This window comes from Pleurodeles waltl, chromosome 8, assembly GCF_031143425.1.
Source record: "Pleurodeles waltl isolate 20211129_DDA chromosome 8, aPleWal1.hap1.20221129, whole genome shotgun sequence".
Taxonomy (NCBI): Eukaryota; Metazoa; Chordata; class Amphibia; order Caudata; family Salamandridae; genus Pleurodeles; species Pleurodeles waltl.
This window is the reverse complement of record NC_090447.1, coordinates 1,503,445,538-1,503,460,209: the sequence shown is the minus strand read 5'-3', so window position 1 is coordinate 1,503,460,209 and position 14,672 is coordinate 1,503,445,538. Positions and strand designations below refer to the sequence as shown.

Genomic DNA, 14,672 nt, shown 5'->3' with positions numbered 1-14,672 from the left:
TGGATACAAGGCTACGTTCTTTAGGTGCAAGTTCTCCTATCAGTCTTTTTGTTAATGGACTATTGGTGTATAAACCACCTGTTCCTAAAACAAGTTTTTTTAGATTACCTGGCAGTCCTACTCAAATCCTTTATGCAGTATGCCAGTTTCACTGTTTCAGGTGATCTTATCTTTCATTGTGAAAATTTTGACAATAAAGAGACAGAGGGGGTCATTCTAACTCTGGCGGGCGGCGGAGGCCGCCCGCCAGAGTTCCCCCCTCCGAAATACCGCACCGCGGTCAGTAGACCGCGGAGGGTATTCTAAGTTTTTCCCTGGGCTGGCGGGCGGTCGCCAAAAGACCGCCCGCCAGCCCAGGGAAAAACTCCCTTCCCACGAGGATGCCGGCTCGTAATCGAGCCGGCGGAGTGGGAAGGTGCGACGGGTGCTGTTGCACCCGTCGCGTATTTCACTGTCTGCCAAGCAGACAGTGAAATACTTGTAGGGGCCCTCTTACGGGGGCCCCTGCAGTGCCCATGCCAGTGGCATGGGCACTGCAGGGGCCCCCAGGGGCCCCGCGACCCCCCCCCCCACCGCCATCCGGTTCCCGGCGGGCGGACCACCGGGAACTGGATGGCGGTAGGGGGGGTCGGAATCCCCTCGGCGGCGCAGCTAGATGCGCCGCCTTGGAGGATTCCAAAGGGCGGCGGTACACTGGCGGGAGACCGCCAGTGTTGCCGGTCCGACCGCGGCTTTACCGCCGCGGTCGGAATGCCCTTGGGAGCACCGCCGGCCTGTCGGCGGTGCTCCCGCCGACCCTGGCCCCAGCGGTCTTAGACCGCCGGGGTCAGAATGACACCCAGAGTCACTTCTGGATATTTTAAATTGTTTTAATCTTCCCCAAATGGTGAATTCCTCCACTCATTATGGAGGGCCTGTTCTGGACGTCATATTTTCAAATAAATCTGACTTGAGGGTCGATTATATTATCCCTTTCTCATGGTCAGATCATAAAATCATTAGTTTCAGTCCTGAATTATCACAGTCTAACCATCAGGTAAACAGGTCCTTACAATATAAAAATCCAAGCTTGGAATAAAATTTGTACATCAGACTTGGTTAATACTCTCAAGCACCCATATTTCTATTTTATGAAAGATACTACACCTAAGGCTGGGTCCTTCGCTGAATATGTCTTACAGCCATGGTTACTAAGCATGCCCGATTAAATAGTGAAAGACCTTCTGCCCTGTCGTTCTCTTTGGAGCGCAGGGATCTAAAACATAAATGCAGGAGGCAAAAAAAAGTGTGGAGGAAGGATTATAAAGAAGAAGAAAACATGAAATATGAAAGCATGATTCAAGACTATAAAAAGTTGATTGTCACTGAAAAAGCTACATTATTTTCTGAAAAAAATGTTTGCTGCCAGTAATTTTACCAAGGAACTTTTTAAAACAACAAATGCATGAGATTAAGGAAGCAGTCGTACCCCCCTCCTCATGCAGTTGTTTAATTCCATTCTGAAGTCTGAATCTTTTCCACTTGAGTGGAAGAGAGCATCCATTCTCCCTTTATTAAAAAACTCTAACCTTGATCCCAGAGAAGTAAAGAACTGTCACACTATTTCATGTCTTCCCTTTCCATCAAAGATTTTGGAAAAACACATGAATACTGTGTTGTCCAAATATGTGGAGGAGAGCGTGTTTTTGGACTCAAAATTTGTCTTAGGCCCAACCATAGTACGGAATCTGCCTTGGTGGTGGCTACTGCTCAAGTGAGGAATATACTGGATGGCGGGGGAAGGTTGCCATGATCTTATTAGATCTGTTGGCAACTTTTGGCACCATTAATCATGAGACTCTGTTAGGCCGTTTGGCAGAAGTTGGAATTGGAGGCTCAGCCCTAAAGTCATGTTGGTGTTTACTTTCACAGAGAGAACTCACTGTGGCTGTTGGGGATTTGGTGTCAAAACCCTTCACTTTGCCTTGCAGAGTTCCACAGGGCTCCTCACTGAGCCTACTCTCGTTAACATACGTGGCGCGATTCACAAAATCAATTCAAACTTTTGGCTTCATCCCCATTGCTTATGCTGATGAGACACAGTTAATTGTCTCCATCACAAAGAATATGGAGGAGAATGCTTTGGGTTTTAACAAATGTATGGGAGCAATTGTTCAATGGATGAGGCTAAACAGTTTGATGCTTAATTCTACAAAAACTGAGGTTCATTTCTTTGATAAGAGCTCTCTTTCGTGGAATCATTCCTGGTGGCCTCAGTCCTTGGGCTCTCTCCCTTCACCAGTATCTACTGCTAAAAATGTGGGTATATAGTTAACTCTAGTTTGTTCTTTAGAGCACAGATAAATAAACCAACGTCTTCCTGTTTTTATCTGTTGCGGAGGATTAGGAAGATTTTGGTTCATATTCCATTTGAGTAGCAAAAAACTGTAGTTACAGCATTGGTCTTATCTCGACTGGATTATTGTAATGCCCTGTATTTGGGAGTCCACCAGCATTCTTTGAACAAATTGCAATGCCTCCAGAATGCGGCAGTGACACTTTTGATGACAATCCCTAAATTTCAGTCAGTATCAAGGGTGAGATTTAAGGCTCTCTGTTTTGCTCATAAATCGCTGTATTGAGCTGCTCCTGACTACTTAAAGAAACATTTCACTTAGTACTCCCCCCAGCAGATCACTAAGATCTACCAATTCCAGAACAATTAAAGTTTGCAAAATCAGGAGATCCAGTTGGGGGCGGATTTATGCACTTGAGATACCTTCTGTGGAATAAGCTGATGGAACAGCTGGGAGACCAAAAACGCTTTGTGCTCCAGAAAACAGTTCAAATTCTGGCTGTTCTCCCATCCAGAGGGAGAAGTATAAACACTTGCTGCAGGCTTAAGCATCTTGTCAGCTGCAGTTTGATCAGTCAGTGGTACTTTTTCAGCACCAAGACTCCTTTGGCATTCACACGCTTTATAAAATTATCTGTATCTTGTAGCCTTAACCCCCACCTCTCGATGTGAGGGGGTATCTTAGCTTTCAGGTTTCCAGAAACGCCTGGTGATCTGTGGAGATGGTGATTCGTTTTCTCTAGAGGAATACATGAAAATGTTCACTGGCCCATAGCACAGCCAGACTCTTTCTCTGGCTGAGAGTAAGCATGTTCTGTATCAGATGGGCTTCGACTGGCATAGGCCACGATGTGTCTCTGAGCATTCAGATGGCCATTGTGTTGGGCAAGGATTGCCTCTAGCCCTACCTGACTCGCATCAACCGTTATTTCCATATGTAACTTGGGGGTCAAAGTAGGCCATTACCGTTACGTTCTCAATTGCATGTTTAATGTCTTTGAAACTCTGGTCACAACCTGCATTCAGCGTTGTCAAGTCTCTCAAAGCAGCACTCACTGTCGCAAAATTGCAAATGTATTTTGAGGAATAACTGGCCACGCCTATAAAGGATTGCAGCAGAATGGTAATATCTTTGCGGGCGGGGGTACAAGTGGAGAACAGTGCTTGCACCTTGCCCAAGACTGGAGTAATTCCCCCATCAGAGAATATATGCCAAAAACCTTGTTTGGTTTTGTGTACTTTGCGGCATTCAGAGTAAGTCCTGTGTCAGCGAGCATCTGGTACACTTGGGTAAGGGCTTTGTCGTGTTTTTGGTGTTCTCCCAGAAACCAGTATGTCATCACTGTAATTGAAAGCATGTGTAACAGGTTGTATCACTCGGGGAATAACCTCATGCGGTGTCTCAGCAGCCGAAGATACTACAAAATTCAGGTTCTTATATCTGAACAAAACAACATGAGTTGAAAAGGTAGTAATGTCCCTGCATTTCTCCTCCAACTCGAGTTGATGGTATAATTTATTCAGGTCAAGGTGGGAAAGCACTTTGGCTCTGTTCAATTGCATGATCATGTCTGCTGTGTGCGGACCAGGGTGTCTCTCCTTCTCAATGGCTTTGTTTGCCTGGTGCATATCAACACAAATGTGCACTGCTCTGCTACTGTCCTATTTTGGTACTACTGCTATGGGCAAAACACATGATGTGGGCCCTGTGGAACAGTCACGGATGTCATGTTTTAAGAGGGCTTCCAACTCTTTCTCTACAGCTTCTTGTAGATGAAATGCAACTCTGTGGTGTCTCTAAGCAACAGGGTGAATGTCTTCATTGATATGAAGTTGCACTTTAATTTTCTTGAGTTTTCACAGGTCATGGAACAATGACAGGAATCGGCTTGTGATCTCAGAGTGAGCACAGAGGTTGTAGTTGAGGGATATCAATCCCATGATAGCAGCAGTGGCAAAACCAAATATATAGGCACTCAACAAAGTCCCTTATAAAACGTGAATGGTGGCTTGCACCAATATCTTTTTGTGTCTCATTGTCACTAGGAACAACCCTTGGCTTTGCAATGGCTCAGAAGCAGCCCAGGTATACAACTTTGTGCCTGATGGAGTGAGGCAAGGCACAGGAGATAGGCTTTTAAACTTTTCTACTGGCATGATGTTAATCGATGCACCACAGTCTGTGATGAAAGTTTTTGGATGATCGTTCACTTTCAACTTGATTTTGGGACAGTGTCCAAATGATGTTTCTCGCTCTGTTTGGTGAGCCTTCTTTGAACTGTGATCTTCTTTACAGGTAGCCAACTCCATATGTGCATGCTGTCTTTTGGTAGATATCATCAGTGCACATCCATCTTCTTCGCTGGCACTTGATAGTGATGTTGAAAAACCTTTGTATGATGAGCTTGACAATGATTGATTTTGCCTGGTTACTACTTGTCTGAGCTGATGTTGCTTTTTGGTTTTAGGGTTGTGGCATGAATGCTTCTGGAATGTTCTTGTGGCAATTTTCTCTTGCCGTTGTGACTCACTCGAGTTTTCTTTGGTTTGGCACACAGTTATAAAATGGTTCTCTTTCCCACAACCTTTGCAAACTTGTCCTACAGCTGGACATTTACCTTTATGGGGAGGCTAGAATCCACATTGAAAGTATAGCTTTGTTTTCTTTGACGACGTCGACCTACATGTATCTTGTTTATGCTTGTGCTTGCTTTTCACTGTCAATGCTGATTCATGATGTGCCGTTCCTTCTTCCATGTCAGCAGCTTGTCGATCTACTCGTTCTTCTGCTCTTGCAGCCATCAACATTTTCTCTAGACTGTTTCTTTTACCATGTGCCTTCCAAACAAATCTGAAAGGCAGCTATCCATGATTCTGAAGAGCATGACTTTGTCAGTGAAGTCACAGAACATGCAGTGTTTGAGTGTATCAAGCCTTTCAACAAACTCATCACTTTTTTCACCAACCTCTTGTCGCGCTTGGTTGAAGATATACCTTTCATAGTCAACATTTGGATTGAACTTGGCTTTAATGCATCTTTCACCTTTTGGTACAATTTTGCATCAGTCTGTGAGATTTTCTTTAGCACTTTCACTCCATCGCTTGCAAGGTTTTTCAAATATTTAATGATCTTGTAATTTTCTTCCTCTAGTACATCTATAAAGTCACCGAATGTTTCGATCCACGCAGCCTACCTGGCACCAATGTTTTGCTTCTTAGAAGTGTTGAAAGGCGGTGGTGTCTTCAGGAACATGGCTGCATTGTATTTTGTGCTCCCTTCTACTGCCATTGAGAGCATGTGTTGTTTGGACAGCTTTCGACGCATAGGGTGGCACCAACAAATTCTGCAAGCAGATGGTTGCTGCCATAGTATGCGCCGCTGTATGCTTCAATCGCCCTTGACTGAGAGTAAGTTCTCTATTTCTTGTACTTTGCTGATATGATTATTATTTTTTGCTTCATCTGAATAATGCCTTTGTAACTGGGGCACAGCTTAGCGTCTCTGTTGACCACCTCATTGGCGGTTATGGTGGGCTTTTTGAATGTGCTCCTCTGCATGGCCTTCAGTCTCTTCTGCAGCTGTGTACAGGCTGGAGTAGGACGTAGATTTCACATGTGCCACTCACAGACTGCTCTGTATGGATTCTGGGCACACGTGGCATGCATGAGCAGCTTCCCATATCATTGCAAACTTTTAGGGAGAGCAGTCTTGTTTTCTCAGGCATTTACCCCCTACTCGTTGCCATTTGTAGCGTCTTCCCCAGCCCAGGAGCATGAAGATTAATTGCGCCAAACTGGAGCTACGGTCAAACATTACTTTATTCTTCAGCATACACTCACATGCTGTGCATTTCCTCATACTTTCCGTTAACCACACCCTAACACCCCCCGCACATTACATACTTCTTGTTCAGAGTCCCCCCCCAAACCACGAGGATTCTAGTGCGTATAACATCAATTCGCTACATTGTGGTTTTTATACTAGAACTACTGTCTGTAATGCAGGCTGAGCTTATAGCGTTGTACATTTCGTTAGAGTGCTCTACCTAATACGAAAGGCTTTTCCACTAAAGAACTTAATATACAAGTGTGAACAATGTATACCTAGGGATATAAATCTTGCCTTCCAAGTAATCAGTCCTCTTCCACTAATCTGTACTGTAAATTGTCAACCAAAGAGTTTGTGCTGCAAGGTACTTGACCTACATGTTCCTTGGACAAAATAGCGCCTTGAGACCCTATGGGTGATTAGCCGCGCTCTACAAACCCTTGATTGATTGATTATTATTAAAAAGTGTTGTGCTTCAGCCCAAATAATATGTCCTGGGTGTCCAACCACTGATTTTGCCATTTGTGATATTTTGTAGGTCGATTCTGACTTTTAACATTTTCATTATAAATATGTGTATTTTGAAGCGTGCATAACAAATCACCATGGCTGTTATGCTCTGCGCCAGTATTAAAAAAAAAATTATCTCTGTTTTATCGTTTTCAAGGATTAAATTAGCAGGGATGTCAATCAGAAGAACTCCTTCAGATCTTGGACGCTACAAAATGGCAAACCATGACCGTGATAACGGAAATGAAGAAAATCAGAAAAGGCAAGTGCATTTTTATTAATTTGCTCATTCATTAGTCTATTTTCTATATCCAACACTAGGTCCTGTAATTCATTTGAGAGTTATTATGTATATTTCTTACAAAACAATGTTTTGTACCAACTTAAATGCTAAAACAAAATATACAGCTAATCACATAATTCATTGTTTTTACTTTACTATATGTTTTGCACAGTGATTCACACCATGCTTATGCTACAGATGTCACTATTACACAACTAAATGCTACCCCATTTAACAATCTCAGACATGGGCGGCAGCCTCAAAGCCCTCCTAGTTTGGTTCTGCAGGACCATGCTTGCCCAGTTGGAGGGAGAGTACACCATCATCTCCACCACTGGCAGTCCATAGCATTGGACACATGGGTACTGCAGATCACCAGGAAGGGCTACGCCCTGCCTTTCCTATCCTTTCCTCCCCCAATACCACCAATATTCAAATAGCTGGCGGAGGATCATTTGTCTCTACTCCGAGAGGAAGCTACAGCTCTCTCTTACCCAAGGAAACCATAGAAACAGTCCCGATATCAGAAGTAGGCAGTGGTTTTTATTCTTCCCACTACTCTCTAATACCCAAAAAGAACAAGGGTCTTCTCCTTATTCTAGACCTACAAACTGTAAATCTCTTCCTCAAACAGGAGAAGTTCAAGATGCTGACGTTGGCTCAGGTCTTGTCTGCCCTAGACCTAGAAGACTGGTCTTACTGCGCTGAACTTACTGGATGCATATTTTCATATTACCATCCTGCAGGCCACAAGCGTTACCTGGGGTTCAAGGTAGGCTACGAGCACTTTCAGTTCACTGTGCTACCATTCGGCCTTACCAGTGCCCCTCTGGTGTTCACCAAGGTGATGGTGGTGGTTGCACTTCATCTGCGCAGGTTAGTGGTTTCAGTCTTCCCCTAACTCAACGACTGCCTGTTGAAGGCGAGCTCACCCTAAGCAGTTGTTGCCCCCTTGCAGTCTACGCGAATCTTCTGCATTCGCTGGGGGGTCACTATAAACATGCTGAAGTCACACTTGACTCCCTCTCGGATGCTCTCTTTTATAGGAGCTGTTCTGGACACAGTGCAGTTTCGAGCTTATCCTCCCGAACAGGGGTCTGGGATATTCAGGCTATGATACTGATGTGTTGGCCTCCATCCTGGTTTTCGGTAAGACTGACTCTGAGGCTGCTGAAGTTCCATTGGGCGCAGCATCAGGGAAATCGCTCCAACATGGTCCAGATCTCAGAGGGAACAGCGAAAGACATGCAGTGGTGGATTTTGAACCGTAATTTTTTTTATTTTTTATTATGCTTTTACATATACAAATAAAGCAGTACAGTAAGATTATATATTTGCAGACTAATACAGTTCAAGCATCATACTACATTTTGTCTGTAGACCTTTTCTCTTTCTGAAGTGCTTCAGCACGGAGTTTCGTTGTTATGGTTACAGGTCCCCCGTGGTCACGAACCACTCCTCCATTTATGATCACACTTTGCTTATCCATCAGTAGTCTCGTCCTCCGCCTCCCCCGTTTCCTTCCCTATAAGGTACTGTTTGTATATTTCCCAAAATTTTGCTGGCTTGTTTGTGGGAGGGAGTAATTCGTTATAATTGTCTGTGTGGTGCAATAAGCCATATCTCTGTGCCATTCCTCTATCTTAGAAATCGGTCCACGGTCCCACCTCATTACAATTCTACGCTTAGCCAATAGCAGACCCATTGCCACCAATTTTCGAATAGTTTTTGGCAAATGTGCATCCCAGCCCACGAGTGCCAAAAGTGGCTCAGCGTCTATTTGTGTACTAGTTATGGCTGTCAGCTCGTCAAATATTGCTTTCCAGAAAGTTTGCACACTTCCACACTCCCATGCCATATGCAAAAAATCGGCTTGTTCTACCCCACAAGTGGGGCAGTCTGAGTGTTCAAGCAAACCATATCTGTGTAGCCGGTTTGGGGTGTAGTATATTCTATTAAGGAATTTAAAGTGAATGAGACGATGTCTGCCATTTAGTGAGATAGATTGTGTCCTTTCGCAGCAGTAATGCCATTGTCTGTTAGTGATCTGTACATCTAAATCTCTTTGCCATTCCACGCGGGCTCTTGAAAGTTCCTGGGCTCTAGCCTCATGAATTGATGCATATAAACAGGACACCAATCGTTTCGTACAGTCTCCCTGTAGGACCATAGTAAGCGATGTGATCTCGGGGGGTTCTTGCAAATCGTTATCCAGTATTTGTGTTAATGCATGTTTTACCCTATGATATTGAAACTGGTGTAGTGGTGTAGTCACGTTGGTTCCTTCCCTTACTCTGTCCCAGTCCTTCAATTTGCTGTTTTCATAGAGGTCTCCTATTGTGTTGATTCCTAGTTCACGTAGGGTATTTATCAGTCTACCGTCGTGCCACAGTGGGAACCAGGCACAGCAATGTATTGGGATTTGTGGTGAGTATAGCGTGGCCAGCTTCAGTTTGTCCTTGATCTCGTGCCATGCCCCCGCCACCGAGTCCAGAGATGCCAGCTTTTTATATTGCCTACCAGGGGCCTGGTGCAGTCTACTCTGCAACGGAGCAGGCAATGCTAATTCCCTCTCTGTCTTAAGGAATGGGGTATCTTCCGAGCCATGGAGCCAAGTCTGCGCCACCGTAGCCCGAGTCACCATGCTATAGGTCTCCAAATCAGGCGCGCCTAGGCCAACAAGTTCATATGGCAAAGTCAGCACACTCCACTTCACTCTGGGCTGTTTACCTGCCCAGGCTAATTTTATGAGGAGTGATCTCAACGTGGCAAAATATTTCTTGGGTAGTACCATTGGGATATTTTGAAATATGAAAAGGAAGCGTGGTAGCACCACCATCTTCATCAGTGCTATTCTACCCAATAGGGATAGTGGGAGACGTATCCATCTCTCAACATCTGTAGCTAATTTAGTTATCGCTGTGTCATAATTATCCACCACAATAATGTTAGGATCAGTATGCACTTTAATGCCCAGATATCTAACTGACCCCGTCTCCCATCTAAGTGGGAAACCTACCTCTGTCTGTTTTGTGGAGTGAGTTAGTGGGAACATTAAGGACTTACCCCAATTAACTTTAAGGCCGGAGAAGGTTCCGTATCGTACTATTTCCTGTAGCATCGGTGCTGCATTATGTTTTGGATTTTTGATATATAGTAAAGTATCGTCTGCATATGCTGAGATTACCACCTTGTAGTACTTGAATTCAAGGCCCCGATGCCCATGATATTCCCTCAGAGCGCATGCTAGTGGCTCTGCCACCAGTGCATACAGTAAGGGGGAAAGTGGGCAGCCCTGTCTAGTGCCTCTGGTGATGGTTAATGTCTCTGTCACGGTATCGTTGATCCGTACTCTGGCCAGGGGGTCCCTATATAGTATAGCTATCAATCGCAGGAAAGTGTCCCTGAATCCAAATTGTCGTAGTGTTGCCCAGAGAAAATCCCACTCCACTGAATCGAATGCTTTTTCCACGTCTAAGAATACTGCTACAGCTTGTATGTCGGGGTTTATGGTTTGTATTGTGCCAAATAATGTGCGTAGGTTCGTGGTTAAATTACGGCCTGGGACAAATCCTGCCTGTTCAGGTTTCACCAGTAGGGGCAGCACTCTAGTCAGTCGTTTCGCTAAGATTTTGGCGTATATTTTTACATCCCCATTTAGTAACGATAGTGGTCTATATGAGGAGCATTGTTCTTTTGGTATCCCCGGTTTAAGCAGTGTAACTGTCATGGCTTCCCTCATTGATGGGGGCATGCAGCCTTCTACGATCATCTCCTCGAACACCTCTTTCAGATGTGGAAGTATTAGTGTTTTATATGCTTTGTAAAAGTATGCAGTTAAGCCATCAGGTCCCGGGGCTTTACCCTCAGCCATGCCATCCAACGCACTTTCTATCTCAGCCAGAGTGAGCGGTGCCTCAAGGGCCTCTCTGTCACTCTCAGAGAGCTTCGGCATCACTATGTGGGTTAGATATTCTTGTATGGAGTTAGGTTCTGAGTCACCCTTTGCGGTGTAGAGTGTATGATAATATTCGCAAAATCTCACAGCTATATCTTCAGGATTATTTAGTATTCTGCCATCTGTTGCTGTCGCTATATTAATTAAATTGGCGCTGCGACTGGGGCGGATCAAGTTAGCTAGGACCCTACCAGGTCTATCCCCCTCACCATATTTCCGGGCTACGGCATACTTCCCCATGTGGCGGATTTCGGATAATGCTGTCTCCTGAAACTCCTGCACCTTAACTCGGATATGACCCAGTGTACTTGTTTCTGCAGTTACACAATGTTCCTGCTCCAACTGGGATAGTTCCCCTTCTAGTGTTGGTAGTCGCCCGCATATTGATCGGAGTACTTCTGCATGTTTGGACATGGTGATTCCTCTTATGTATATTTTAAATGTCTCCCAGATTGTACCCACCTTGTCTACTGATCCTTTATTTAGTTGGAAGAATTATTTAATTGCATTAGATAGCTCCTCCCTGAACACCGTGTCGGTTAGTGAATATGGTGGGAATCGCCAGGTGAACGGTGGAAGTGGAACATGACCCATGGTCAGTAATATCGGAACCGGTGAGTGATCGGAATAAGTACATGGCCAAGGCGCTTCCGGTGTCACCCTATGAGATATGCTACTAGAAACTAGCCAAAAATCAATGCGGGCGTACAGGTCATGTGCTGATGAGTAATGGGTATAACCTCCTTTTTCTGGATGCCTGTTCCTCCAAACGTCTACCAAACCGGAGGATATCATTATGTCTAGTATCGTGCGTGCTGCAGCAGCTGGACCTCTGGCCCTGCCTTTCGATCTATCCAATGCTGGAGACAATGTACAATTAAAGTCTCCACACCAGAGTTGTGGAACATCCTTCCACCTCCTTGCTCGCTCTGCTATATCTCTGTAAAACTGTGGGTCGCCGTAGTTTGGTCCATATATTCCTATTATCATAAAAGTGAGGGCCCTGCTCTTACATTTTGCTATTACGTATTGTCCCCTGGGATCAGCTATTACACACTCAAACTCAATGGCCGAAGCCTTGGACGCCCACAATAATACTCCCCTCGAGTGGGACGTAAAAGCAGCCGCCAAAAACTGGCCTTTCATTCTGCGAGGGCTATTTGGGGCCAGGTGCGTCTCCTGCAACACTGCAATATCAACTTTATGTCTGAGCTAATATGCCACAACACCTCGGGTTTTGCGTGTGTCATTGAGACCTCTCACATTCCAGGTGACCAACCTAAGCTTGTGGTGCTTACTTTGTGTGTCAGTGGTCATACATACCGGGGCTAACTATTTTTCTAGGATGGTTTCCAACCATTGTTTGTATACAATACTTGTCTGCACTTTGTCTGTTCTGTTTTATCCAATTTTTCCAACACATAGTAACTGCAACTACATCCCTCCCTCCAACCCCCCTCCCACGATAGGCTAAACCCCAACCTGCCCATCTGTTAGTAACTTTTGCAATCCTCCCACGTCTACCCTACTTAATACTAACCCCAACATTTCCGAAAGTGGAACACACACGATGGCGGATGCTGCTTCGCCTTAACAATAAGTATGTTAACTTGGCTACCAATGTACCTTTTTTTTTTTTTCTTTTCAAAAGGACCGTCCCTATATCTCTAGGCAAATCCTACTAGTTATGTACTACTCGTATAGTTTACCTCTGGGTCTAGAAGACCCGAACTTCCCCACTGTGGGTGATATTCACATATGATTCTGACTGTGGTTCGAATAACCTTCTACATTCTGGTAATCTGTACAAATTTCTATAAAAAGGGTTGTAATAATAGGCAATAGGGCTTTGACTAGACATTCGTTGGTTCAGTACTAGGTGCGTTTCTTTTATCTGCCAACTTGTGGTTCACAAATTGTTACAATTTTTTATGGTCAGTGAAGAATATTGTGTTGCCCTCTACATCTACTCTCAGCTTAGCTGGGTATAACATTCTATAGTCCAGCTGTAGGACTCTTAATTGTTTTTTCCCCGGCAGAAACTGTTTCCTCGCCTCCTGCACCTGAAGTGTAAAGTCAGGGTACAGCGAGAGCGTCATTCCCTCATACCGCAATGTTTTCAACTCACGTGCCCGCTTCAAAGCAGCATCTCGGTCCCTGTAGATCAATAGTCTCGCTATCACCGGGCGAGGTGGGGCCCCCGGCGGTGGTCGGGCTGCCAGTGACCTGTGTGCTTGCTCGACCACAAAGAAAGTTGAGTAGGTGTCTTGTCCCAATAACTGTATCAATAGGCTCTGAACAAATTTTTCCATATTTACAATCGAAGTAGACTCTGCATGTCCCACAATGGGAAGATTGTTTCTTCGTGAACGTAACTCCAAGTCGTCCATTTTGTGTTTGAGGATATCTAGTTCCGTATTCACTTTCAGTTGTCCAGACGCCAAAGCAGTTTGACCATCCTCCACCGACGATACGCGCCTTTCCACCTGGTCCACCCGTTCTGTTTGCTTATCTAGTTGTTCCGACATTCTATCCACACGATATGATAGAGTCTATTTTGCCATCTATTTGGGCTAGGCTTTGTTGCATCGCTGCTAGGATATGTCGTAGTTCAGGGTCATCTTGGGGTGGGATCTCAGGGGGCTCCTCTATTCTTGCTTCCGCGCCCTCCCCAGTTTGACTCATAGTTTTACGTCTCTCGAATTGTATTTTAGGTTGGGTTTTGTCGTGTTTTCCCATGTTGATTGGAGAAAATATTCTTACTGCGTGGTCAGCTCTTCGTAACTGCACTTGTGAGTATTGCGGATTCCAGTAATTGCAACTTCTCGCCCGGGGCCCTTACAAGGAGTCAGCGCAGCTCGTTTGTAGTTTGGCTGTTATTTCGTTCCGCTGGGGCGCGTCTTCTCCCTGACCGCGCCGCCTTGCTGGCCTCCTGGCGCTTCCAGTTCCAGTCCCAGCCCGGTGTCGGCCAGCGTGCCACAATCAGTGCCCACAGCAGTCGTCTTACGTTTGTTGTTTGTTCGCCCTGTAGGCCGCCTCCATCACCTTAAGGAGCCACTCCCGGTCAAACCGCGGCCCCTTCCAATTCGTGTAGTCTTAATTTATTTACCGCTTGTAAGGAGCCCTGGGACCTCCGCGGATGACTAGCCGGCCGGGGGCCACACTCCGGTGTGATTCCAACACCGTTCCCGGCGCGGCTGTGCCACGAGGGCTTTCTTTCCTAGATCTTCGGGCCGGATCCAGCGCTGCCTCACCACTCCTAGGCCTCGGCCCGATCCTCCTCTCTTGCTTTCTTCTCCGAGCCCCACCGGCGTCCCAGCACGGCCAACTTATCTCCCCCGGTGATCAGGCATCGGTTGCTTCCCCAGTGGGTTCGAAAACATGGGCGTAGTCCACAGGATTATGTATGATTGTGCGGTAGCCGGCGGAGCTCTGCTAAGGTGCGGCCATCTTTCGGCTCGGCAAGCTCCGCCCCCTTTGAACCGTAATTGGGTCAGAGGCAGACTTCTCTCCCTTCCGCAGCTAGACCTTACAGTAGTGACAGATGCATCACTTCTGGGGTGGGGCGGCCATCTGGTGGAGATCGGAGAACTCTGGTCTCCGGCAGAATCCAGACTCCAGACAATCTGGCTAGCGTTGAAGGCATTTCTTCTCTCTGTCAAGGGGAAGTTGGTGCAGGTGTTCACGGACGCCACCACCACCATGTGGTACTTCAACAAGCAGGGCGTGTTGGAGTCATGGACCCTTTGTCAAGAGG

At 45.7% G+C, this 14,672-nt stretch overlaps 1 protein-coding gene across 1 annotated transcript in view; it reads left to right on the top strand.

Moving 5' to 3' along the window:
* Positions 1–14,672, top strand: part of LOC138248831 (beta-1,4-galactosyltransferase 3-like) — a 304,863-nt gene that overhangs the window by 254,276 nt on the left and 35,915 nt on the right. Inside the window, exon 6 of the mRNA XM_069202774.1 lies at positions 6,832–6,936. Within this exon, the coding sequence (XP_069058875.1) occupies positions 6,832–6,936 (105 nt within the window). The remainder of the gene's footprint in view (positions 1–6,831; positions 6,937–14,672) is intronic.